Source organism: Nannobrachium achirus (assembly GCF_963921795.1).
Source record: "Nannobrachium achirus genome assembly, chromosome: 13".
Lineage (NCBI taxonomy): Eukaryota > Metazoa > Chordata > Actinopteri > Myctophiformes > Myctophidae > Nannobrachium > Nannobrachium achirus.
The window spans coordinates 53,181,719-53,209,068 of NC_137833.1; the positions used below are offsets into that span (position 1 = coordinate 53,181,719).

Sequence of the window (27,350 nt, forward strand, 5' to 3'; positions counted from 1 at the left end):
ATAGGTTGCAGAGATATGAGCAGTGCAAAAGTGTGACGGACATACAGACAGCTGGTCGAGGTTTCGATAGACCTGACGGTCGCAATCATTCATTTGTCAGCCTCGACAGTGGCGGCGCCCAAAACAGCTGATCCACAAGCTCACATATGCAGCCTTGTAGATCGGCTGTTTTTATTGTTTTATTTTTTAAATTGTTTCCCCTGCATAGTGCTTTGTTCTATCCGTCATTCAATGTTATATGAGATACTTCAATGGTTTCCTGTGGAAATAAGCTTAGTCTTTTCTAGGATCTCCTTTTAGTTGACCTTGTACCAGTGAACTGTACTGTCAATGACACTGTATACCTATGACAGTCCTATATCAATAATTAGTTCATTCATGAATGACTTCCCTGTGGAAATAAGCCAACAACATTACTGGGATCTCCTTTTAGTTGGGCTTGTACCAAATCATGTTTATTACGTATCTATCTATCTCTCTATCTTCCTATCAATTAGTCACATGCATTCACATTGCACTGAATGCACGCACGCACAGGTCAGCTCAGCTTAGCAGCTGGCTTTTTTTTTTTTTTTTTTCTTTTTCTCTCAGAGCTCCAGACTCAGACACCGAGGTCTCGGAGGGCACCCAAGCCGGACTGCGTGCTCTGGCTGCGGCCGCGAAGCGGCCGCGGCCCCCCTCAACCCCCTGGAGCCAGGTAGAGTCTGGTGAAATAAGAACCTATCTCCCGCTATTGACACTAGCTGCCATGGCAGCTACGCTAGAAAACCCAAACCACGTAACCAATCAAGCCAGCCATGGCCCCCCAGCCCATGGGATACATTCTCCTGGCAGCCGGTTGGCTCTCCCCAATCACCTGACCAGGAAGTGTTCTCTCTCCTTCTCTGTTTACCTAGGAGCAGACGCATGAGTTGAGTGTTGCTTCAAACTATGTCAAGGGATGTATATAGATGTCACATTGCTCTGTTCAATTGCTCTTTAAACAACTTGGGACAACATGAGACGACGCTGTGTACATTTGGACACAAGACGTGGGTCAACGTGCCTCGTGAGGAGAGGAGAGGAGGTGATGCACCATGGTGTCATGAACTTCAAACAGAAGCAGCGCGAGGAACAGGCAGAACCAGACGGCACTGAGGGTGAGAGGAATGAAAATAATGCTGTAATGCTTTGTCACAAAGATTGTATTTAGTTATAATATTCTAAATGAACTAAGCCAGTGGTTCTCAAACCTTTTCATGTGAAGGACCCCCAAAATGATATTTATTTGGCCACGGACCCCCATCTCAAAATATTTAGTTCCAGGGACCACCCAGAAGCAAAATGTGAGTTACAAACGTTCGCTTTGAAAATACATATATTCAAAGATTTGCACACATTTTCACGACTCTTTCAAAAATAGCAGATCTACAGGCTCGCAGCGCGGCACTCGGTGCCGCGCTGTGAGCTTGTATATCTGCTATTTTTCACTGGTTAAAGCATTCAATCATTTCTAGGCCTAAATGGGTTATTTATCACGATAAACGATATTAAGGATTATGGTCCCATCCCTAGGTGGAGGCGGAGTCGGAGTCGGAGGACGAGGGTGCCGCCAGGCGCAGAAGGAGACGGCGCCAGCCCCCGGCGGAGAACGTGGTGTCAGAGGTGGACATCCCCAACGTGGGACGCATCATGGTCCGAGCGGACGCAGACGGATACAACGAAGAGGTTCGTAAAATGTGGTCGGATTGTATCGGTGGTTCTTTTTTATTTACATTTTTATGTCGGGGACTTTTTCAAAAATCTTGACTAAAATCTTACAAATGATTCCCCAAATGTTCATATTGGGAATTGACGATCTACAAGCTCACAACGCGTCGCCATGCGTTGTGAGCTCATAGCTATCTTTGAATATCCGAAGTATAAAATAGGGTTTTTTTTTGCACACAGGGTCTGATTTTCCACACGGACAAAACAGACAATATTGTCCAAGAGAGCTCGCCCTCCCTCCCTGTATGCAAAGGGCTTTATTCACTCATTTTGCTGGGGACCCCCTGGAACCCCTTCAAGGATCCTTGGGGGTCCCCACCGGCTGCTGGGCCTCCCTTTGAGAACCACTGAGTTATGTCACACGTGTGTGTTTTTAATCCATACGTCTTCTGTTCATGGCTATGATGATGTGGATAGGAATGTAGTTTCTAACATCTATGTGCTTGTATGTTGTTCCCTGTCCAGATGATGCTGACTCCAGCCATGCAGGGAGTCATCATGGCTATTGCCAAGGCCAGACAAACCTTTGACGACGAAGGCCCTGAGAAAGCTCTCATCAAGGTATGCCTTTAACCGTGAGGTGGAAGGTCTTGCCCTAAAAGTGTCAAACCAACCAGCAATCAGCAGTGGTGTATTGGAGTATTTCCAATTTTCTGTACTTTTACTTCTACTCGACTACAATTATTTAAAACTTTTAGTTACTACTTCTTTTTAGATTTTGATTTTTATTACAAAACATACATTAAAGCACGTCAGTCCTACAGTATTATACATTTCGGCCATTTGAAAATATTTTAGTTTTCAAAAGATTTGTATACATTTTATTCATTTGAAAACTTGCGAAATAGGACATTCTGCTTAATGACTATTTTATACTTTTGGTACTTTAAGTACATTTTGATACCAGTACTTTTGTACTATAACTAAAATATATATATTTTTAATATTGGACTTTAACTTGTAGCAGAGTATTTCTACATTGCAGTATTGATACTTTTACTTAAAAAAAAAGAATTGAACGTCCCACCACTGACAATCAGTGCTCTGACCAGAGGAGGAAAAATATAATAAAAGTAATAATGCAATACCTCTGTGTAAAAATACTCTGTTGCAAGTCAGTCGTTTATTCAAAATTGCAAAAGTGTTTGCATCAAAATATTACTACGGTGCCAAAAATAAAAGTACTTGTTAATCATCTAAATCTACAAAACTACTTGTAATGAATAACTAATTGTACTTCTTAATTACTGAGTCTACGTATTTATTCATTACTTTCCCACCTCTGCTTATGTCCCATTTTTCTCTGGCTGCCCTGGGTCCTGCCCTGTGCCCCGTAACCCCAGACAGGATTTGTACAACAATAACAGATTGCATAACGATCTTTCAGCGAAGCGGGTGCGTTTTTGGTACAGCAAGCCACCCTTCATTGCTGAATTGGATTAGTGGTGAGGTTAAGAGCCTCTTGAAACCAGCACCTCCTCTTTTTCTGCTTCGAAACACCGAAGCAGGCGGACATTATCTGGACGCAAACGCATAGATTTAGTCTCTCTTGCTTTCTTTATTTTATTTGTTTTGTGTTGCTGCTTGGGATTCCCGATGCCTCTGTGGTGCGGCTCACCGGTGGTGTGATTGTGTTCTGCAGGGCAAGAGGACCAACCTGCGTAAGAACGGCTCGGAGCGCATCAGCCACAGCATGAGGGTGAAGTTCAACCCGCTGGCTCTTCTGCTGGACTCCTCGCTGGAGGGAGAGTTTGACCTGGTGCAGAGGATCATCTACGAGGTGAGGAAGCACCTTCAAGTGGTGTAAAGCACCGGTTCTCAACCTTTTCAGGCAGCAATCCCCAAAAGAATCCCATTTTAACTGGGGACCCCCCCACCAAGACAAGCACTAAGAGTTGAGGCATTACATCTTGTATAACACGGTTCTATTGTGAAAATAGCAGATCTACATGAGCATGTAGATCGTCTATTTTCACAATTTCTGCCACTAATATTTGACAATTTGGCCAATGTTTCATTTGTCTTTTTAGAACAGGGGTTCCCAAACTTTTTTGTCTCAGGGCACCCCATGAGTATTTTTCTAATCTGAGGCACCCCTACATTATAAATTTCACTCCCAGCACCTTATATTTATAGCATATCATCTTGTCGGGTGGAAACCATGTATGTCCAAAACTGTTCGTTTTGTATTTATTAACTATAAAATGTACTAGTGAAAACAGCCAATCTACAAGCACAAAACGCTTCGCGATGGGAGGCGTTGTGTGCTTGTAGATTGGCTGTTTTCACTAGTTTTGTGCGACAGAGGTTTCTGCCTGACAGTAATGATATTTTAGTGATTATGTTGCGAGGAAAACGTTGAGCCAATAGCCATTTTGGTTAGAACTGGCTGAAAATAACTGTGTACTTACTTCAAGTTTAAACTGATACTAAATATTTTTTCAAGTGTCCAAATATTATCAACTGATCTCGCGGCACCCCTGGACTGCCGTCGCGGCCCCCCAGGGTGCCCCGTCACCCACTTTGAAAACCCCTGTTTTAGAGGTATTAAAAAGTCCTTAAATTGTCACTTTAGAAATGTGCAGGTACCCTCTATACACTTAAACTTTACGTTGGTTTGTTTACTGTTGAGAGAGAAAACAATGTTTCAACCACTGGTGTAAAGTACTGGTTCCCAATAGGGACGGGACGATATGAAGGTTTCATGGCACGATTATTGTTACCAAAGAAATAAGCGATTTACAATATTATTGTGATAATCAAATATCCCCGGGGGGCGGAACATTTGCCAACAAAAATAGCAGATCTACAAGCTCACAACGCGTTGCAACCTTGACGCGTTGTGAGCTTTCAAAAGATTTTTATACGCTTGAAAACTTGAAATGGGACATTCTGCATAATGAGTACTTTTACTTTTGTACTTTCAGTTAAGTACATTTTGAATTCCGGACTTTTACTTGTAACAGTATTTCTATATTCCATCACCGATACTGTACTTTTACTTAAGTAAATAATTTTAGTACTTTTTCCACCACTGGTGTTTGGTACTCTTTGAATTATACTCCTCTTCTAGCTACCCTGATTTCCTCAACAAATGAAGACCGCAAAAGCATGTGTGTCATCTTGGATTCGAAAGCTTTGGCTATTAAAAAATAGCAGATATACAAGATCCATCTGCCTAATACATTAGACTGGCACTAGGTGTGCCTTAGTCCTGTGGAACTCCAGGCCCCCAGTGCCTGTATTTTTGTCACTAACATGTCAATATGGCGCCCCCAGGTGGACGATCCGAGCCAGCCCAACGACGAGGGCATCACTGCCCTGCACAACGCAGTGTGTGCCGGACACACGGAGATCGTCAAGTTCCTGGTGCAGTTTGGAGTCAACGTCAACGCAGCAGACAGCGACGGATGGTAAGTGGCCGCCGTTACACTCCTGATGACAAAAAAATCACATTATGTTTTCCATATGTATGTTTTCCCACAAAGTAAAGCCCTGCTTCATCAGACAAGGCCGTCACACAAAAGTAGTAAAAACAGCAGATTTACAAGCACACAATGCCTTGCCGTGCGAGGCGTTGTGTGCTTGTAGATCGGCTGTTTTCACTAGTTTAGTTAAATTTTTTTAAATGATAAAAACAAAAGGTTTTGGACATACAAGGTTTCCACCCGACAACGACGATATATAGCTTGCTGTAAACATAAAATGTAAAGATATTTTAAAATATATTTTTTAAGAGAAATGCCAGCTTCCTGATTTTATATACAGCCAGGAAGGGTGTAGTTAGGGTGTAGTGCTCTATATACCTGTAGCATTCTGAGATTTTCTGGCTACGCAAGACTAGGTTCTATCCTAACCTTTCTTTTGTTGATTAAGTCCTGTGTAAAATGATCCCAGAAAATGTGGTTTTAAACTGTAACTCTCTCTCTCTCTCTCTCTCTCTCTCTCTCTCTCTCTCTCTCTCTCTCTCTCTCTCTCTCTCTCTCTCTCTCTCTCTCTCTCTCTCTCTCTCTCTCTCTCTCTCTCTCTCTCTCTCTCTCTCTCTCTCTCTCTCTCTCTCTCTCTCTCTCTCTCTCTCTCTCTCTCTCTCTCTCTGTCTGTCTCTCTCTCTCTCTCTCTCTCTCTCTCTCTCTCTCTCTCTCTGTCTGTCTGTCTCAGGACGCCGCTGCACTGTGCGGCCTCCTGTAACAACGTGCAGGTGTGTAAGTTCCTGGTGGAGTCTGGAGCGGCGGTGTTCGCCATGACCTACAGCGACATGCAGACTGCTGCTGATAAGTGTGAGGAGATGGAGGAGGGATACACGCAGTGCTCCCAGTTCCTCTACGGTAAGAGTGTGTGTGTGTGTGTGTGTGTGTGTGTGTGTGTGTGTGTGTGTGTGTGTGTGTGTGTGTGTGTGTGTGTGTGTGTGTGTGTGTGTGTGTGTGTGGGGCTGTCACAATTATTACATGATCGTCTAATCGCAATTATTTGACATAATCGCGATTATTTTTCATAATCGTTTCCACGTTGAAAAATGTTCATTATATATTTTTTTAAAGTCGAAAATAGTGGAAATAGCAGATCTACAACAAGCTCGTACTGTAGATCGGCTATTTCCACTATTAATCTTCTTTTTTAAGTATAAAGTTGTCAAATATGTCATAATTTCTTTGTATATTTAGGTTATGTGTCATATCTGCCATGAGCAACTTCAAAGCCTAAAAGCCAACAAGTAATGTACGACAAAAACACAATTAAATCGTTAATCACAATTATTTGAGTGACAATAATCGTCATGTAAAATGTAATTATCGTGACAGCCATGTGTGTGTGTTCGGGATGGGACGACATTCGTTATTATTGTTTATCGTGATAAAGAAAACAGTCCGTCATGCACTGGGATCAATTCACCTTGTATTTGCCGAGCTGCATATCTAGTACCATTTTAAACCCTCTGATTGGTAAAACGGACCAGGAAATGACGTACTTGATACTGTCTCTTTTCACTCTCTATCAAATCTCGCTCTGCCAAAAAATTGCCGATCTACTATCTCACAATTGTAGATCTGCTATTTTTTTTTTTTTTTTTTTTTAACATTCCACCTCAGAATAATGGATGTTTGGGATGTTTTGATCATTGCGATAATATCGTAAATAGCCATAACTCTCACATGAAATGTTCATATCGTCCCATCCCAAATATTTAGAGATGGGAGGGTCCGCTGCTAAATACATATAATTCTGGGGGGTCCTTGAGATTAAAACTTTTGAGAACCACTGATCATAGAAACATAGGTTTTTCAAAAGCCTTAGAAGTAAGCCATTTACCATGAGAGGGAGTGGGTTGTTCTGGTAAATCAGCCAACAACCCACGACCCTTGAATGGTAAATTGCTTTTATACCACTTCTACCATATAAATGAAAGAAAACACAGTTGTAACTTGCAAGATCTTGGAAATGTTACAACTGCAACACAACAGTGGGCGGGGTCCATGAGCCAACTCAAGGTTGTTGACTGATTTACTACTGTTTTAAGCCAATCAGAATCCAGTATCTGAACATGTGACCACAAAAAGTGGTAGAAGGACATTTTTAGAATCGGGTCCTCAGGTCTTAACCCCCACCTCTCCCCCACTCCCCAGGCGTCCAGGAGAAGATGGGCATCATGAACCGGGGCGTGGTGTACGGCCTGTGGGACTATGCCGCCGAGAACTCCGACGAGCTGGCCTACCACGAGGGCGACTGCATGGCCATCGTACGCCGGGAGGACGAGGACGAGGTGGAGTGGTGGTGGGCGCGCACGGCCGCCGGCGCCGAGGGGTACATCCCCCGGAACCTGCTAGGGGTGAGTTCACTGAGGAAGATAATGATAGCCAGTGGTAGATCGATTTTCACAGTGCTTGATTGGTTAATCCATTTAGGAATTATTTAATACTTTAACTATTGAAAAATAACAGATCTACAAGCTCACAGCGTGGCACCGAGTGCCATGCTGTGAGCTTGTAGATCTGTAATTTTTTGAAAAAGTCACGAAAATGTGTGGATCTTTGAATATCGATTTTTTTAAGTGAACATTTGTAACTCAAATATTTGCTTCTGGGGGGTCCTGAAAATATATATATTTTGAGACGGGTGTCGGTGGCCAAATACATATTCTAGGGGTCCTTGACATGAAAGAGTTTGAGAACCACTGACGTAGAAACGTGTTTTTCAAAAAACCTTCTGAGGATTTAGAAGACACTTATAGAAGGGGTCAAAATTCAAATGTTCACGATTTTTCAAAAATATCACTTACCGCACCTTTAATTCATAATTGTACGTTTGGGTTCCGGGGAGACACCAAATGTATCTTTTGGGCCTTGAACTGCAAAGTTTGGGAGCCCCTGGATTTAACATTGTGTCCCTCTGTGTCTCCTGTCCTCCCAACAGCTCTACCCCAGAATAAAGCCCCGTCAGAGAAGCCTGGCTTAGAGGAGGACATGTCCCACTGTGTCAGACACACAGACAGACAGACAGACAGACAGACTGAGAGGACACAGACACTCACTGGACATCTTTAGCTGGGTGGACCACCAGAGACAAAGCAATCAAAATGAAGAACGTGGAAATAAGACCAAACCATATGAAGGATCTTTAAAAAATGAACTATGAACTATTATGAACACCACACTAACAGCTGGGCCCGGGAAACCACCGTACTTTTCTGGTCCAACTGGCACTTTTTTTATATAACGTCTCCACAGACAGGATTTCCACATCTATTTTTCCAGACCACTCCTTGATGTACTGTACACTAATGGCATTATGCTGTATTGCTCCCTTTCCTCTTTTTTTATTTTCTATTTTTTAACTTGTTTCATAATGAGATTTAAGCATCTGGGGCCGTTTATAATGCGACCCCCGAGCCATTCTGTTGGGATGTCAAATGGAATAGGGTTGCAATATTCTATCGGTTTACTTTTTTCGATTAATCGGATAATCGAGAAGGGGTTCAAATTTAAATTGTATTTTACTTTTTTTTATAATCAACTAAATCGATGAGTCTGACTGATTAACCACTTTAGCCCTATTTTATATTTCGTTCTACAATGGTGTTAAGAAAAAAACAGCCAAAATAGCCGATCTACAAGCTCATTAACTCGTAAATGGCTATTTTCACTGTTTCACTATTAGTGTCATTAACTGTTGCACCCCTAAATGGGAGCAAGCAGTATTTTACAGTAGAAAATGTGAATTATTTTTTGTCTTTACACCTTTATTTTTTTTAGTTATTTCTTCGAGCTTAACTGGTTGTTTTCGATAGGTTCACCACACAGTGCATGATATGAATGACAGGAGGATGATGATGATGAAGATGATCGTGATGATGATCGTGCTTTTTGAAAATGTCCCCCTTTCTGTTACCATGACAATCCCTTGAGGCTTGGTACTTTTGCCTTGGTCCTTTACTTGGCAAATATGCCTCAGTTTAACATAATATACAGTAATTAGCTGCATCAACAACAGCTGTACAGCTTTTCAAACTTGGATTCTTTCCTCAAACCACCATTCCAGCTCTGGATTCTAGAATGTGCAATGATCACCATGATGTGGTTGATGATTTTGCTTAACCCATTTAGGCCTAGAATTATTGAAAGCTTTAACCAGTGAAAAATAGCAGATATACAAGCTCCCCCCATCTCAAAATATTTAGTTCCAGGAACCCCCCAGAATCAAAATTTGAGTTACAAACGTTCGCTTTGAAAATACATATTATTCAACGATTTGCACACATTTTCACGACTTTTTCCAAAAATAGCAGATCTACAAGCTCGCAGCGCGGCAGTCGGTGCCGCGCTGTGAGCTTGTATATCTGCTATTTTTCAATAGTTAAAGCTTAAAATAATGTGACACAATAATGTGCACACGTTCTAAAAGAGAGAGACCTACTGCTTTGCGTTTGACTCTTCTGTGGTCGATGACACCCCAGAAGCCAGTCTCCTTCTCTTCCCCGGGCTGGCAATGTGGCCGAGATACCCACAGACATACTGATACTAACATATACTGCAGCAGGTTGAATATTGGTGTGAAGGAAATCATAGGCAAGAGACCAAGGAGGTGATATAATAATATGTTGTTTTTTTAATCACTTTATGATACAGATTGTTTTAGAGGCGTTGCGATGAGAAGGCCACTCTTGAAGGAGCACTCTTCACCCATGTTTCCCCCTTTCCCCCAACCCCATCTTCACATAATTAGTCCTTGCTAATCGTGGTTGTCGGGTGGAAACCTTTTTATCATTTAAAAAAAAATAACTAAACTAGTGAAAACAGCCGATCTACACACAACGCCTCGCACCGCGAGGCGTTGTGTGCTTGTAGATCGGCTGTTTTCACTACTTTCGTGCGACGGCCTTGTCTGATGAAGCAGGGCTTCGCTTCGCAAAAAAAAAACATACACATTTGAAACTTGGAGATACAAGGTTTCTACCCGACAACGACGGAATGACGATCGTTATAAGATGGCGCCCTTTCCGTCTAATCACTGTGACTGTGTCTCGTTGGTTGGCTGCTGGGGACAGGTCAGCAGCCTGCCTGTAGTACCACTGGTACCAGTGACATACATCATCAATGGGGGATTCCTGGCTAATAGAAACCCCGGCCTTTTCGCTTCCCTGGAGCCATTGTTCCACGTTTTGAAAGAAAGTTTGAAATCTTGTTTTGAAATGACCACTGTCATCATCATCGTGCTTATCGATGCCATCATCAATAAGCACGTTTTCCAATCATCCACGGCCCACCGCTGAGACAGCTTGTCGACGGCGTCCTGTAGTGAGCATTCCATAATTACAGTATAATAGTCCATGGGCCATACGAGATGTCGGTATCGGAAAGGTGGCAAAGGTTATCATGCATTTTTGAAAAGCTCTATATCTGTAGATTATAATTTGGTATGATAACCCTTTCTGAGACACAGCTAAATTGGTGTTATCAGCCGCTAGAGTTTTGCACAAAAAACATTCCTTGGGCTAAAAGACGGCCCCACAAGACTATGGTTTAGTGATGAAAAGTGATGAGTCATCACTTTTCACACTTTTGTAGGGGCCGTTTTAGCCCAATGAATGTTTTTTATGCAAAACAGATGTTTGCAATGGATTTAGAATCATGAAAAACCCCTAGTTTGACCCCTCATATGTTACTTAAAGCAGATTAATCTTTTGCTTTTTTTCCCTGTAATGTAAAGTTAATGGGACACCAACTCTAGCGGCTGATAACACCAATTTAGCTGTGTCTCAGAAAGGGTTATCATACCAAAATATAATCTACAGATATAGAGCTTTTCAAAAATGCATGATAACCTTTGCCACCTTTCCGATACCGACATCTCGTATGGCCCATGGACTATAATATGGATTCATATATTATATACAGTACGTACATACAATATGTATGGAGGTGATAAAGACGCAAACCGTTCCTTTAATCCAGTGGTTCTCAAAGTGGGCTCCAGGGGGGCCTCCCCAGGGGTCCTCGAGAGGGGTTCCAGGGGGTCCCCAACCAAATGTCTGATAGTTGTCTGTAACTCTGAGAGCATACGAATGGATTGTGTTCCATTTGTACCACAGTGTAGATTCGGGGTATCAAAATGGTATCAAATGGGCCATATCAAACTGGGCGGTCCTTGAAATGAAAATGGTTGAGAATCATTGCTATTAGTTGTTAAAAGGCTTCTTTTATGGGGGATCCGTGGCTGTGGGCTAATATGTGTCAATTTGGGGGGTCCTTGACATGAAAAAGAACCACTGATTTGATCCAAACCCTCTTCAATCTTTGTTGTTTTGTAGTAACGGTGAACGATGCCGTTCTCTTTATAACGAGTGCAGTTATTTTTTTTTAAGTCTCATGTTTCACTAAACCCGTCTGCCATCAGTTGATGCGTTCTAAATCCCAGACATCATGGCTGTCAACGCAGATATATTTATTTTTGCTACCTATCGTTCTATTTTCTTGTCCTCTTGGCAATATACTGTAACCACACACACACACACGTAGTATTTCCCACATTTACAATAAAAATACTTTGTACTACTAAGTATTTGTGGTGATTTTTATACTCGTTTCTGGCCATTTGGTGCCATTTCTCTTGAGTGTTATCTTAGGAGACTGGGGGTACGTAACAAAAGGTATCTTACCACACTGATCTCTTGCTTAGAATATCGGATTTTAACCTAAGATTCCATGATTTTATTCAATGCACCAAGAAAGAACATTGTGTGTGTGTGTGTGTGTGTGTGTGTGTGTGTGTGTGTGTGTGTGTGTGTGTGTGTGTGTGTGTGTGTGTGTGTGTGTGTGTGTGTGTGCGCGCGCAGAGCGTGTGCGTGTGCGCGCGTTGCACACACACAGTTGGCATTCACTGACTATGGGACAACTAGCAGGTGACACTGACTGCACAGACTACAACTGAATGGAATCATGACATGATATCATCGTATAGCGCCTGGGTATAGATAGGATCCTGCTGTAAGGAATATTTTCAGGCTAGTATATAATAGTAATGAAATGGTGCTAGGCCCACTCAGCTATGTTTACAATGATGTGCCTGCCTGGGACTGGGCCTGAACTTGGAGAAAATGGAAATAACAATACATTGACGTAATGAAATTGGGACACTTTTTTTGTATTGTTTGTTATTTATGGTACACTTGCATCATCACAAAGTGGTTTGTACTCTGTAATGATGCTTTGATAAAGTGTTTAAGTATGTCATCTTAAGTGTGTGTGTGTGTGCGTGCGTGCGTGCGTGCGTGCGTGCGTGCGTGCGTTGGTGACGAAACTTTTTTGCATACATCGACTAAGCCCCTCCCCTTCATTAACATACGGTCGTCTGCATTTTTTACGCGCTGGGAAACCTACCTTAACGCCCTCATTAGCATAATGTATGCGAGCATAATGTATGCGCACCACGCCCACACGCATTTCCAAACCACGCCCCGCCCCCAATTTGCATATGTCGACTAAGCTCCTCCCCTTCATTTACATACGGCCGCCTGCATTTTTTACGCGCTGGGAAACGCCACTTAACAGCCTCATTAGCATAATTTATGCGAACCACACCCACACGCATTTCCAAACCATGCACCGCCCCCAATTTGCATACGTTGACTAAGCTCCTCCCCTTCATTTACATACGGTCGTCTGCATTTTTACGCGCTGGGAAAGGCCACTTAACGCCCTCATTAGCATAATGTATGCGAGCATAATGTATGCGCACCACGCCCACACGCATTTCCAAACCACGCCCCGCCCCCAATTTGCATATGTCGACTAAGCTCCTCCCCTTCATTTACATACGGCCGCCTGCATTTTTTACGCGCTGGGAAACGCCACTTAACAGCCTCATTAGCATAATTTATGCGGACCACACCCACACGCATTTCCAAACCATGCCCCGCCCCCAATTTTTTTAAGTCGACTAAACTCCTCCCCTTCATTTACATACGGTCGTCTGCTTTTTTTACACGCTGGGAAACCTACCTTAACGCCCTCATTAGCATAATGTATGCGAGCATAATGTATGCGCACCACGCCCACACGCATTTCCAAACCACGCCCCGCCCCCAATTTGCATATGTCGACTAAGCTCCTCCCCTTCATTTACATACGGCCGCCTGCATTTTTTACGCGCTGGGAAACGCCACTTAACAGCCTCATTAGCATAATTTATGCGAACCACACCCACACGCATTTCCAAACCATGCACCGCCCCCAATTTGCATACGTTGACTAAGCTCCTCCCCTTCATTTACATACGGTCGTCTGCATTTTTACGCGCTGGGAAAGGCCACTTAACACCCTCATTAGCATAATGTATGCGAGCATAATGTATGCGCACCACGCCCACACGCATTTCCAAACCACGCCCCGCCCCCAATTTGCATATGTCGACTAAGCTCCTCCCCTTCATTTACATACGGCCGCCTGCATTTTTTACGCGCTGGGAAACGCCACTTAACAGCCTCATTAGCATAATTTATGCGGACCACACCCACACGCATTTCCAAACCATGCCCCGCCCCCAATTTTTTTAAGTCGACTAAACTCCTCCCCTTGATTTACATACGGTCGTCTGCTTTTTTTACGCGCTGGGAAACCTACCTTAACGCCCTCATTAGCATAATGTATGCGAGCATAATGTATGCGCACCACGCCCACACGCATTTCCAAACCACGCCCCGCCCCCAATTTGCATATGTCGACTAAGCTCCTCCCCTTCATTTACATACGGCCGCCTGCATTTTTTACGCGCTGGGAAACGCCACTTAACAGCCTCATTAGCATAATTTATGCGAACCACACCCACACGCATTTCCAAACCATGCACCGCCCCCAATTTGCATACGTTGACTAAGCTCCTCCCCTTCATTTACATACGGTCGTCTGCATTTTTACGCGCTGGGAAAGGCCACTTAACGCCCTCATTAGCATAATTTATGCGAGCATAATGTATGCGCACCACGCCCACACGCATTTCCAAACCATGCCCCGCCCCCAATTTGCATATGTCGTCTAAGCTCCTCCCCTTCATTTACATACGGTCATCTGCATTTTTTACGCGCTGGGAAAGGCCACTTAACAGCCTCATTAGCATAATTTATGCGAACCACACCCACACGCATTTCCAAACCATGCCCCGCCCCCAATTTTTTTAAGTCGACTAAACTCCTCCCCTTCATTTACATACGGTCGTCTGCTTTTTTTACGCGCTGGGAAACCTACCTTAACGCCCTCATTAGCATAATGTATGCGAGCATAATGTATGCGCACCACGCCCACACGCATTTCCAAACCACGCCCCGCCCCCAATTTGCATATGTCGACTAAGCTCCTCCCCTTCATTTACATACGGCCGCCTGCATTTTTTACGCGCTGGGAAACGCCACTTAACAGCCTCATTAGCATAATTTATGCGGACCACACCCACACGCATTTCCAAACCATGCCCCGCCCCCAATTTTTTTAAGTCGACTAAACTCCTCCCCTTCATTTACATACGGTCGTCTGCTTTTTTTACACGCTGGGAAACCTACCTTAACGCCCTCATTAGCATAATGTATGCGAGCATAATGTATGCGCACCACACCCACACGCATTTCCAAACCATGCACCGCCCCCAATTTGCATACGTTGACTAAGCTCCTCCCCTTCATTTACATACGGTCGTCTGCATTTTTACGCGCTGGGAAAGGCCACTTAACGCCCTCATTAGCATAATTTATGCGAGCATAATGTATGCGCACCACGCCCACACGCATTTCCAAACCATGCCCCGCCCCCAATTTGCATATGTCGTCTAAGCTCCTCCCCTTCATTTACATACGGTCATCTGCATTTTTTACGCGCTGGGAAAGGCCACTTAACAGCCTCATTAGCATAATTTATGCGAACCACACCCACACGCATTTCCAAACCATGCCCCGCCCCCAATTTTTTTAAGTCGACTAAACTCCTCCCCTTCATTTGCATACGGTCGTCTGCTTTTTTACGCGCTGGGAAACCTACCTTAACGCCCTCATTAGCATAATGTATGCGAGCATAATGTATGCGCACCACGCCCACACGCATTTCCAAACCACGCCCCGCCCCCAATTTGCATATGTCGACTAAGCTCCTCCCCTTCATTTACATACGGCCGCCTGCATTTTTTACGCGCTGGGAAACGCCACTTAACAGCCTCATTAGCATAATTTATGCGAACCACACCCACACGCATTTCCAAACCATGCACCGCCCCCAATTTGCATACGTTGACTAAGCTCCTCCCCTTCATTTACATACGGTCGTCTGCATTTTTACGCGCTGGGAAAGGCCACTTAACAGCCTCATTAGCATAATGTATGCGCACCACGCCCACACGCATTTCCAAACCATGCCCCGCCCCCAATTTGCATATGTCGTCTAAGCTCCTCCCCTTCATTTACATACGGTCATCTGCATTTTTTACGCGCTGGGAAAGGCCACTTAACAGCCTCATTAGCATAATTTATGCGAACCACACCCACACGCATTTCCAAACCATGCCCCGCCCCCAATTTTTTTAAGTCGACTAAACTCCTCCCCTTCATTTACATACGGTCGTCTGCATTTTTTACGCGCTGGGAAACGCCACTTAACAGCCTCATTTGCATAATGTATGCGCACCACACCCACACGCATTTCCAAACCATGCCCCGCCCCCCCTCATTTGCATAAGTCGGCTTAATTTACATAATTAATGCGTGCGACGCCCACAAAACTCATTACGTTAGGCCCACTCATTAAGTCAGACTCCTCCCTCTTGTTGAAACCACGCCCACTCATTAAGTTAGACTCCTCCCACTCATTAAGTTTGACTCCACCTCTTGTATTTGCGTCCACGTCAGCGCGGTGAAGAGAACGCTTGTCATGCGGCCTCATTTACATAATTAATGCAGACCACGCCCCAACCTCATTTACATGATTAATGCAGACCACGCCCCCAATTTGAATAATTAGTCTAATTAGCCCCGCCCCCTGCATTCGCGTATAATTAGCAACAAGACGCGCGCGTCAAATGCATGTTGTGCAGGCTCATTTACGTAATTGATGCAGACCACGCCCCAACCTCATTTACATAATTAATGCAGACCGCGCCCCCAATTTGAATAATTAGGCTAATTAGCCCCACCCCCTGCATTCGCGTGTAATTAGCAACAAGACGCGCGCGTCAAATGCATGTTGTGCAGTCTCATTTACATAATTAATGCAGACCACGCCCCCAACCTCATTTACATGCCATGCCCCCAATTTGAATAATTAGGCTAATTAGCTCCGCCCCCTGCATTCGCGTGCAATAAGCAACAAGACGCGCGCGTGGAATGCATGTTGTGCAGTCTCATTTACATAATTAATGCAGACCACGCCCCCAACCTCATTTGCATAATTACGGCAGACCACGCCCCCAACCTAATTTGCATAATTACTGCAAACCATGCCCCCAACACATTTGCATAATTAATTAGGCTAATTAGCAACAAGACGCGCACGTCGAATGCATGTTGTGCAGTCTCATTTACATAATTAATGCAGACCACGCCCCCAACCTCATTTGCATAATTAATGCAGCCTCATTTACATAATAATCATTTGCATAATTAATGTAGCCTCATTTACATAACAATATGTAAATGAGATTATTTATTTATTTATTTATTTATTTATTTATTTATTTATTTATTGAGGAAGGAAGAAAGAAAGAAAGAAAGAAAGAAAGAAAGAAAGAAAGAAAGAAAGAAAGAAAGGTTGCACGCTATTTAATTATTTATTTATTTATTTATTGAAGGAAGGAAGGAAGGAAGGAAGGAAGGAAGGAAGGAAGAAAGATGTACGCTATTTGTTTATATATATTTATTTATTTATTTAGCCGATAGGCAGACGCCTGGGGGGGGGGGCGGAGACCCGATTCCGGATAAGCGGTTGAAGATGGATGGATGGATGGATGGATGGATGGATGGATGGATGGAAGGAAACATAGTCGGGAGGGAAATAAATAAATACATAAATAAATGAATGAATGAATGAATGAATAAATAAATAAATAAATAAATAAATAAATAAATAAATAAATAAATAAATAAATAAATAAATAAATAGTCAGTCTCGACAGGGGCCTCATATAATAATAATAATTAATGAAATAAATAAAGCTCCTTTTAGTTGACCTTGTACCAGTGAGCCCAGCCAGTGCAGGGGGCGGGGCCATAATTAATTAATTAATTATTTAAAGAATCAGTAGCCTACGCAGTCGGGGGAAAGTTAGTTGCCGGGGCCAATGTGTCCTTTCGGCCTGGTGCAGACAGGGAAATAATTAATTCATTCATTCATTCATTAAATAAATACAGCCAAGGAGTGTGTGTGTGTGTGTGTGTGTGTGTGTGTGTGTGTGTGTGTGTGTGTGTGTGTGTGTGTGCAACGTTTGGCATGGATAAATAAATAATTAAACCAGTAAGACTCCCTAATATATACTGCGTGGCGATTTGCGTGATTTTAGGGCAAAATCTGTAGGAGTAGTGTCCAGAATGGGTTTCGCCTCATGGTGGCGCTAGAAGAGGAGGAGAGAATCGATGGGTGGAGGGCAAGGACTGTCTGTGCAAAATTTGGCACGGATCGGCCAGCGGTTGCAGAGATAGGTTGCAGAGATATGAGCAGTGCAAAAGTGTGACGGACATACAGACAGCTGGTCGAGGTTTCGATAGTAACTGCGACCTGACGGTCGCAATCATTCATTTGTCAGCCTCGACAGTGGCGGCGCCCAAAACAGCTGATCCACAAGCTCACATATGCAGCCTTGTAGATCGGCTGTTTTTATTGTTTTATTTTTTAAATTGTTTCCCCTGCATAGTGCTTTGTTCTATCCGTCATTCAATGTTATATGAGATACTTCAATGGTTTCCTGTGGAAATAAGCTTAGTCTTTTCTAGGATCTCCTTTTAGTTGACCTTGTACCAGTGAACTGTACTGTCAATGACACTGTATACCTATGACAGTCCTATATCAATAATTAGTTCATTCATGAATGACTTCCCTGTGGAAATAAGCCAACAACATTACTGGGATCTCCTTTTAGTTGGGCTTGTACCAAATCATGTTTATTACGTATCTATCTATCTCTCTATCTTCCTATCAATTAGTCACATGCATTCACATTGCACTGAATGCACGCACGCACAGGTCAGCTCAGCTTAGCAGCTGGCTTTTTTTTTTTTTTTTTTTTTCTCTCAGAGCTCCAGACTCAGACACCGAGGTCTCGGAGGGCACCCAAGCCGGACTGCGTGCTCTGGCTGCGGCCGCGAAGCGGCCGCGGCCCCCCTCAACCCCCTGGAGCCAGGTAGAGTCTGGTGAAATAAGAACCTATCTCCCGCTATTGACACTAGCTGCCATGGCAGCTACGCTAGAAAACCCAAACCACGTAACCAATCAAGCCAGCCATGGCCCCCCAGCCCATGGGATACATTCTCCTGGCAGCCGGTTGGCTCTCCCCAATCACCTGACCAGGAAGTGTTCTCTCTCCTTCTCTGTTTACCTAGGAGCAGACGCATGAGTTGAGTGTTGCTTCAAACTATGTCAAGGGATGTATATAGATGTCACATTGCTCTGTTCAATTGCTCTTTAAACAACTTGGGACAACATGAGACGACGCTGTGTACATTTGGACACAAGACGTGGGTCAACGTGCCTTGTGAGGAGAGGAGAGGAGGTGATGCACCATGGTGTCATGAACTTCAAACAGAAGCAGCGCGAGGAACAGGCAGAACCAGACGGCACTGAGGGTGAGAGGAATGAAAATAATGCTGTAATGCTTTGTCACAAAGATTGTATTTAGTTATAATATTCTAAATGAACTAAGCCAGTGGTTCTCAAACCTTTTCATGTGAAGGACCCCCAAAATGATATTTATTTGGCCACGGACCCCCATCTCAAAATATTTAGTTCCAGGGACCACCCAGAAGCAAAATGTGAGTTACAAACGTTCGCTTTGAAAATACATATATTCAAAGATTTGCACACATTTTCACGACTCTTTCAAAAATAGCAGATCTACAAGCTCGCAGCGCGGCACTCGGTGCCGCGCTGTGAGCTTGTATATCTGCTATTTTTCAATAGCTAAAGCATTCAATAATTCTAGACCTAAACGGCTTAAGAGCCTCTTGAAACGAGCACCTCCTCTTTTTCTGCTTCGAAACACCGAAGCAGGCGGACATTATCTGGACGCAAACACATAGATTTAGTCTCTCTTGCTTTCTTTATTTTATTTGTTTTGTGTTGCTGCTTGGGATTCCTGATGCCTCTGTGGCGCGGCTCACCGGTGGTGTGATTGTGTTCTGCAGGGCAAGAGGACCAACCTGCGTAAGAACGGCTCGGAGCGCATCAGCCACAGCATGAGGGTCAAGTTCAACCCGCTGGCTCTGCTGCTGGACTCCTCGCTGGAGGGAGAGTTTGACCTGGTGCAGAGGATCATCTACGAGGTGAGGAAGCTGCTCCGATCGATCGGTGGCAGATTTAAATTAGCCGATTTATTCAATTAATGATGCGATCGGCCGTCACCGATCCGGAAAGCGTATCTTTTATAATATAGCTGCTCAGTTTACATCCTAAATGGCTGTTGCCACACAGCACAGTCTGATTGGTAGAACACGTTTGGTGGTGGAAGTAATGCAACTGCAGACATCCTTTTGTTAGGTATATTAGTTTAAATAATTTTGAATTCATGTTTCTATAATTTGCAATAATTCAACTGTATGGCATGCTAATGTTTTGTATTTGACATTGTATTTTATTACTACATACGTAATTAATCAATAATCATCTATAACAGAGGTTAAATATTTTCCTTTAAAAATAAATCGGTATCGGCGGATCATGAAAAAATAAATCGGTGATCGGAATCGACCTCCAAAAAAGTGATCGGAGCATCCCGGAGCACTGGTTCCCATTTAGGGATGGGACGATATGAAAGTTTCATGTCCCGATTATTGTGACCAAAGAAATGGTGATTTACAATCGCGATAATCAAAATATCCCCAACATTATCCCGGTGGCGGAACATTTGCCAAAAAAAAATCAGATCTACAAGCTCACAACGCATTACGGTTGCGACGCGTTGTGAGCTTGAAGGTCGGCTATTTTTTGGGCAAAGAGATTTGGTAGAGAGTGAAAAAAAGACTATCAAGTATGTTATTTCCAGGTTAGTTTTATCGAGGGTTTAAATGGTAATGGATGGGACGATAATCGTTGTCGTTTATGCAACTCGGCAAATAAAAGGTGAATTGATCCCAGTGCATGACGGAGGATAATTTCGCGGTTTCATGTTTTTTTTATCACGATAACCGACAATAACGATTATCGTCCCATCCCTAGTTCCCCAACAGTGGGTCGGGACCAGTGTTGGTCGTGTCGCGCACGTACAGCTTGTAGATCGGTTGTTTGGGTCCCGGGGCAAACCTCTAATTTCAATTGATTATTATCACTAATTAACCACTTCAACCCTATTTACATTTCGGCCATTTGAAAATAGCCGATCTCATCGCGACACATTGTGAGCTTTCAAAAGATTTTTACGAGTTACTTTACTTACTTACTTTTAAGTACATTTTTATGCCAATACTTTAGTCTCTCTTGCTTTCTTTATTTTATTTGTTTTGTGTTGCTGCTTGGGATTCCTGATGCCTCTGTGGCGCGGCTCACCGGTGGTGTGATTGTGTTCTGCAGGGCAAGAGGACCAACCTGCGTAAGAACGGCTCGGAGCGCATCAGCCACAGCATGAGGGTCAAGTTCAACCCGCTGGCTCTGCTGCTGGACTCCTCGCTGGAGGGAGAGTTTGACCTGGTGCAGAGGATCATCTACGAGGTGAGGAAGCTGCTCCGATCGATCGGTGGCAGATTTAAATTAGCCGATTTATTCAATTAATGATGCGATCGGCCGTCACCGATCCGGAAAGCGTATCTTTTATAATATAGCTGCTCAGTTTACATCCTAAATGGCTGTTGCCACACAGCACAGTCTGATTGGTAGAACACGTTTGGTGGTGGAAGTAATGCAACTGCAGACATCCTTTTGTTAGGTATATTAGTTTAAATAATTTTGAATTCATGTTTCTATAATTTGCAATAATTCAACTGTATGGCATGCTAATGTTTTGTATTTGACATTGTATTTTATTACTACATACGTAATTAATCAATAATCATCTATAACAGAGGTTAAATATTTTCCTTTAAAAATAAATCGGTATCGGCGGATCATGAAAAAATAAATCGGTGATCGGAATCGACCTCCAAAAAAGTGATCGGAGCATCCCGGAGCACTGGTTCCCATTTAGGGATGGGACGATATGAAAGTTTCATGTCCCGATTATTGTGACCAAAGAAATGGTGATTTACAATCGCGATAATCAAAATATCCCCAACATTATCCCGGTGGCGGAACATTTGCCAAAAAAAAATCAGATCTACAAGCTCACAACGCATTACGGTTGCGACGCGTTGTGAGCTTGAAGGTCGGCTATTTTTTGGGCAAAGAGATTTGGTAGAGAGTGAAAAAAAGACTATCAAGTATGTTATTTCCAGGTTAGTTTTATCGAGGGTTTAAATGGTAATGGATGGGACGATAATCGTTGTCGTTTATGCAACTCGGCAAATAAAAGGTGAATTGATCCCAGTGCATGACGGAGGATAATTTCGCGGTTTCATGTTTTTTTTATCACGATAACCGACAATAACGATTATCGTCCCATCCCTAGTTCCCCAACAGTGGGTCGGGACCAGTGTTGGTCGTGTCGCGCACGTACAGCTTGTAGATCGGTTGTTTGGGTCCCGGGGCAAACCTCTAATTTCAATTGATTATTATCACTAATTAAACACTTCAACCCTATTTACATTTCGGCCATTTGAAAATAGCCGATCTCATCGCGACACATTGTGAGCTTTCAAAAGATTTTTACGAGTTACTTTACTTACTTACTTTTAAGTACATGTTTATGCCAATACTTTTGTACTTTCAGTCAAGTACATTTTGAATTTCCGGACTTTTACTTGTAACAGAGTATTTCTATATTCCATCACTGATACTTTTAAGTAAAGAATTTTAGTACTTTATCCACCACTGGTGTTTGGTACTATTTGGCCATTCGAAAGTAGCAGATATACAAGATCCATCAGCCTAATATATTAGGCTGACAGGTGTGCCTGGAGCTCAGACCAGGCCCCAGTGCCTGTATTTCTGTGACTAACAAGTCAATATGGCGCCCCCAGGTGGACGATCCGAGCCAGCCCAACGATGAGGGCATCACTGCCCTGCACAACGCTGTGTGTGCCGGACACACAGAGATCGTCAAGTTCCTGGTGCAGTTTGGAGTCAACGTCAACGCTGCAGACAGCGACGGATGGTAAGTGGCCGCCGTTACAATCGTGATGACGAAAAATCACATTATGTTTTCCATATGTATGGAAAGTAAAGCCCTGCTTCATCAGACAAGGCCGTCGCACAAAAGTAGTGAAAACAGCAGATTTACAAGCACACAATGCCTCGCGGTGCGAGGCGTTGTGTGCTTGTAGATTGCCTGTTTTCACTAGTTTAGTTCATTTTTTTTAAATGATGAAAACAAACGGTTTTGGACATACAAGGTTTCCACCCGACAATGACGATATATAGCTTGCTGCTTAGAAAAAAATTAAATAGGGCTGTCACGATTATTATATAATCGTCTAATCGCAATTATTTGACATAATCGCAAATATTTTGTCATAATCGTGAATTTTGAAAAATGCTCATACTTTTCAAACATTTTCAGAAATAGTGGAAATAGCAGATCTACAAGCTCACAATTGTGAGCTTGTAGATCGGCTATTTCCACTATCAATGTACTTTTTTTAAGTATAAAGTTATCAAATATTTCATATTTTCTTTGTATGTTTAGGTTATGTGTCATATCTGCCATGTGCAACTTCAAAGCCTAAAAGCCAAACAGTAATGTAATTGTCAACGACAAAAACACAATTAAATCGTTAATCGCAGTAATTTGAGTGACAATTAATCGTCATGTAAGATGCCATAATCGTGACAGCCCTAAATGTAAACATAAAATGTAAAGATATGTTAAAATGTATTTTTTTAAGAGAAATGCCAGCTTGAGGGGCGGCATAGCTCAGGGGTAGAGAAACCGTTATTAGAGCACGAAGGGTTCCCGAAGGGTTCCCAGTTCGAATCCGGGCTCCCCCTGAGTTAATGTCGAAGGGTCCTTGGGCAAGACTCTGAACCCCTAATTGCTCCCGGTGAGTAGGTTGGTACCTTGCATGGTTTCCTCCGCCACCGGTGTATGAATGTGTGCGTGAATGTGTGAATGTAATGCACAATCTATGTAAAGCGCTTTGGATAAAAGCGCTATATAAATGCACCATTTACCATTTACCATTTTCCTGATTTTATATACAGCCAGGAAGGGTGTAGTTAGGGTGTAGTGCTCAAATACCTGTAGATGTTCTGGCTACGCGAGACTAGGTTCTATCCTAACCTTTCTTTTTTGTCAATTAAGTCCTGTGTAAAATGACCCCAGAAAATGCGGTTGTAAACTGTAACTCTCTCTCTCTCTCTCTCTCTCTCTCTCTCTCTCTCTCTCTCTCTGTCTGTCTCTCTCTCTCTCTCTCTCTCTCTCTCTCTCTCTCTCTCTCTGTCTGTCTCAGGACGCCGCTGCACTGTGCGGCCTCCTGTAACAACGTGCAGGTGTGTAAGTTCCTGGTGGAGTCTGGAGCGGCGGTGTTCGCCATGACCTACAGCGACATGCAGACTGCTGCTGATAAGTGTGAGGAGATGGAGGAGGGATACACGCAGTGCTCCCAGTTCCTCTACGGTAAGAGTGTGTGTGTGTGTGTGTGTGTGTGTGTGTGTGTGTGTGTGTGTGTGTGTGTGTGTGTGTGTGTGTGTGTGATTTATTATTGTTTATTGTGATTAAAAAACATAATCATAACGTGGAGATTTAGATTTATCGTGAGATTGTCCTCTGTCATGCACTGGGATCAATTCACCTTTTATTTGCCAAGCTGCATATCAGGCACCATTTAAACCCTCTATGATTGGTAAAACTGACCAGGAAATAACGTACTTGATACTGTCTCTTTTCACACTCTCTGCCAAAAAATAGGCAATCTATAGCTCACAATGCGGAGCTTGTGGATCTGCTATTTTTCAACGACAAAATGATGGTCGTTATAAGATGGCTCCGTTTCCGTCTAATTTTTGCAAGTCTTTGAATATATTTTTTTAAAAGCGAACATTTGTAACTCAAATATTGCTTCTAGGTGGTCCCTGGAACGACATATTTTAAGATGGGGGTCCGCTGCTAAATACATATAATACCGGGGGGGTCCTTGACATTAAAATGTTTGAGAACCACTGATCACAGGTTTAACAAGAACCTTAGCAGGGCATTTTTTAGAATCAGGTCCTCAGGTCATAACCCCCACCTCTCCCCCACTCCCCAGGCGTCCAGGAGAAGATGGGCATCATGAACCGGGGCGTGGTGTACGGCCTGTGGGACTACGCCGCCGAGAACGCCGACGAGCTGTCCTACCACGAGGGCGACTGCATGGCCATCGTGCGCCGGGAGGACGAGGACGAGGTGGAGTGGTGGTGGGCGCGCACGGCCGCCGGCGCCGAGGGGTACATCCCCCGGAACCTGCTAGGGGTGAGTTCACGGAGGAAGATAATGATAGCCAGTGGCAGAACGATTTTCACAGTGCTTGATCGGCTTTCGGGCCCAAACTCCAAAATGTTAATTTTCTTGAAAATGAGTTCAAGTGGAGTTGGGAGGTTTTGACCGACGTGCTTTTTACTACTTTTCATTGGTTCAATATTATTTTAACCAACACACAGACGTAAAGGGTGTTCAATAGCACATATTTATGAAAACAAGAGAGGGCCAATCGGGTGGAGTTAGCTGGTTTGGCAGAAAGTGTGGAGTTAGGAGGTTTTGGCCCAAGCACTTTTTACTACTTTCCATTGGTTCAATATTATTTTAACCAACACTCAGATGTAAAGAGTGTTCAATAGCCCTGATTTATGCAAAAAGAAATCAAAAACCTCAAAAATGGAGTTAAGAGGTTTTGGCCAGACAGTGACGATACAATCCGATAGTAATCATTGCTATAGAGTCTTTGTTCAGTAACAGGTGTCTCCCTGTTTCTTCAGCTCTTTAATAAACAGAATAAATCAACCTTTTTTGGTTGGGATACAGATTTTATCCAATCAGGAACTCATACAGGATACAGGTTAAACAAGTGGTATCGGAAGCGATGACACAAAGAAATGAGCAGACAAAATGGAACTGGAACAATATATCATTGAAGCTGATAAATGGGTTCTCTCTTATAATTGGTTTAAAATTTCCAACCCACCTAAAAGAATATTTTCTGTTCTGAGACAGGGAGACTGTTACAAAAAATATACATATATAAAACTCTATAGCAGTGATTAATAATGGCGGCAGTGGCTCAGGGGTAGAGTTGCCGTCTTAGAACACGGAGGGTTCCCGAAGGGTTCCCAGTTCGATCCCGGGCTCCTCCAGAGTTGGTGTCGAAGAGTCCTTGAGCAAGACTCTGAACCCCTAATTGCTTCCGGGGATAATGTTTAATGTTTAACAAAAACAAAAATGTCACTTACCCTACCTTTAATTCATAATTATACGTTTGGGTTCCGGGGAGACACCAAATGTATCTTTTGGGCCCTGAGCTGCAAAGATTGGGAGCCCCTGGATTTAACGTTGTGTCCCTTAACCCATTTAGGCCTAGAATTATTGAATGCTTTAGCTATTGAAAAATAGCAGATCTACAAGCTCACAGCGTGGCACCGAGTGCCGCGCTGCAAGCTTGTAGATCTGCTATTTTTGAAAAAGTTGTGAAAATGTGTGCAAATCTTTGAATATATGTATTTTTAAAGCGAACGTTTGTAACTCAAATTTTGCTTCTGGGGTGGTCCCTGGAACTAGATATTTTGAGATGGGGGTCCGTGGCCAAATAAATATCATTTTGGGGGTACTTCACATGAAAATGTTTGAGAACCACTGACATAGTAGTCTCTCAAGAACAGACTAACTGAGCTCCAGTTCAAGTGAAAAGAACCTTTTCTTTGACGATGGCTCGCCAGATTGCTGACATCGAAACATAGATTTTTCAAAAAACCTTAGAAGGATTCAAATGACACTTATAGAATCGGGTCAAAATTCTAATTTTCATGATTTTTCAAAAATAGCAGATCTACAAGCTCGCAGCGCGGCACTCGGTGCCGCGCTGTGAGCTTGTATATCTGCTATTTTTCAATAGTTAAAGCATAAAATAATGTTCTAACTGGGTTTATGTCTCCTGTCCTCCCAACAGCTCTACCCCAGAATAAAGCCCCGTCAGAGAAGCCTGGCTTAGAGGAGGACATGTCCCACTGTGTCAGACACACAGACAGACAGACTGAGAGGACACAGACACTCACTGGACATCTTCAGCTGGGTGGACCACCAGAGACAAAGCAATCAAAATGAAGAACGTGGAAATAAGACCAAACCATATGAAGGATCTTTAAAAAAATGAACTATGAACTATTATGAACACCACACTAATAGCTGGGCCCGGGAAACCACAGTACGTTTCTGGTCCAACTGGCACTTTTTTTATATAACGTCTCCACAGACAGGATTTCCACATCTATTTTTCCAGACCACTCCTTGATGTACTGTACACTAATGGCATTATGCTGTATTGCTCCCTTTCCTTTTTTTTATTTTCTATTTTTTAACTTGTTTCATAATGAGATTTAAGCATCTGGGGCCGTTTATAATGCGTGCGACCCCCGAGCCATTCTGTTGGGATGTCAAATGGAATAGGGTTGCAATATTCTATCGGTTTACTTTTTTCGATTAATCGGATAATCGAGAAGGGGTTCAAATTTAAATTGTATTTTACTTTTTTTTATAATCAACTAAATCGACGAGTCTGACTGATTAACCACTTTAGCCCTATTTTATATTTCGTTCTACAATGGTGTTAAGAAAAAAACAGCCAAAATAGCCGATCTACAAGCTCATTAACT

At 43.1% G+C, this 27,350-nt stretch overlaps 1 protein-coding gene across 1 annotated transcript; it reads left to right on the plus strand.

Annotated features, from left to right (window-relative positions):
* The first annotated feature begins 1,496 nt into the window (after positions 1 to 1,496).
* Positions 1,497 to 27,295, plus strand: LOC308297433 (uncharacterized protein). Its single transcript, XM_080740839.1, has 13 exons — positions 1,497 to 1,707; positions 2,215 to 2,310; positions 3,392 to 3,529; positions 5,029 to 5,162; positions 5,908 to 6,074; positions 7,371 to 7,607; positions 8,158 to 8,219; positions 19,610 to 19,747; positions 20,991 to 21,128; positions 22,532 to 22,665; positions 23,960 to 24,126; positions 24,758 to 24,960; positions 26,648 to 27,295. The coding sequence occupies exons 1-13, from the start codon at positions 1,672 to 1,674 to the stop codon at positions 26,687 to 26,689; spliced, it is 1,692 nt and encodes a 563-aa protein (XP_080596965.1). The 5' UTR covers positions 1,497 to 1,671; the 3' UTR covers positions 26,690 to 27,295.
* Positions 27,296 to 27,350: the final 55 nt, after the last annotated feature.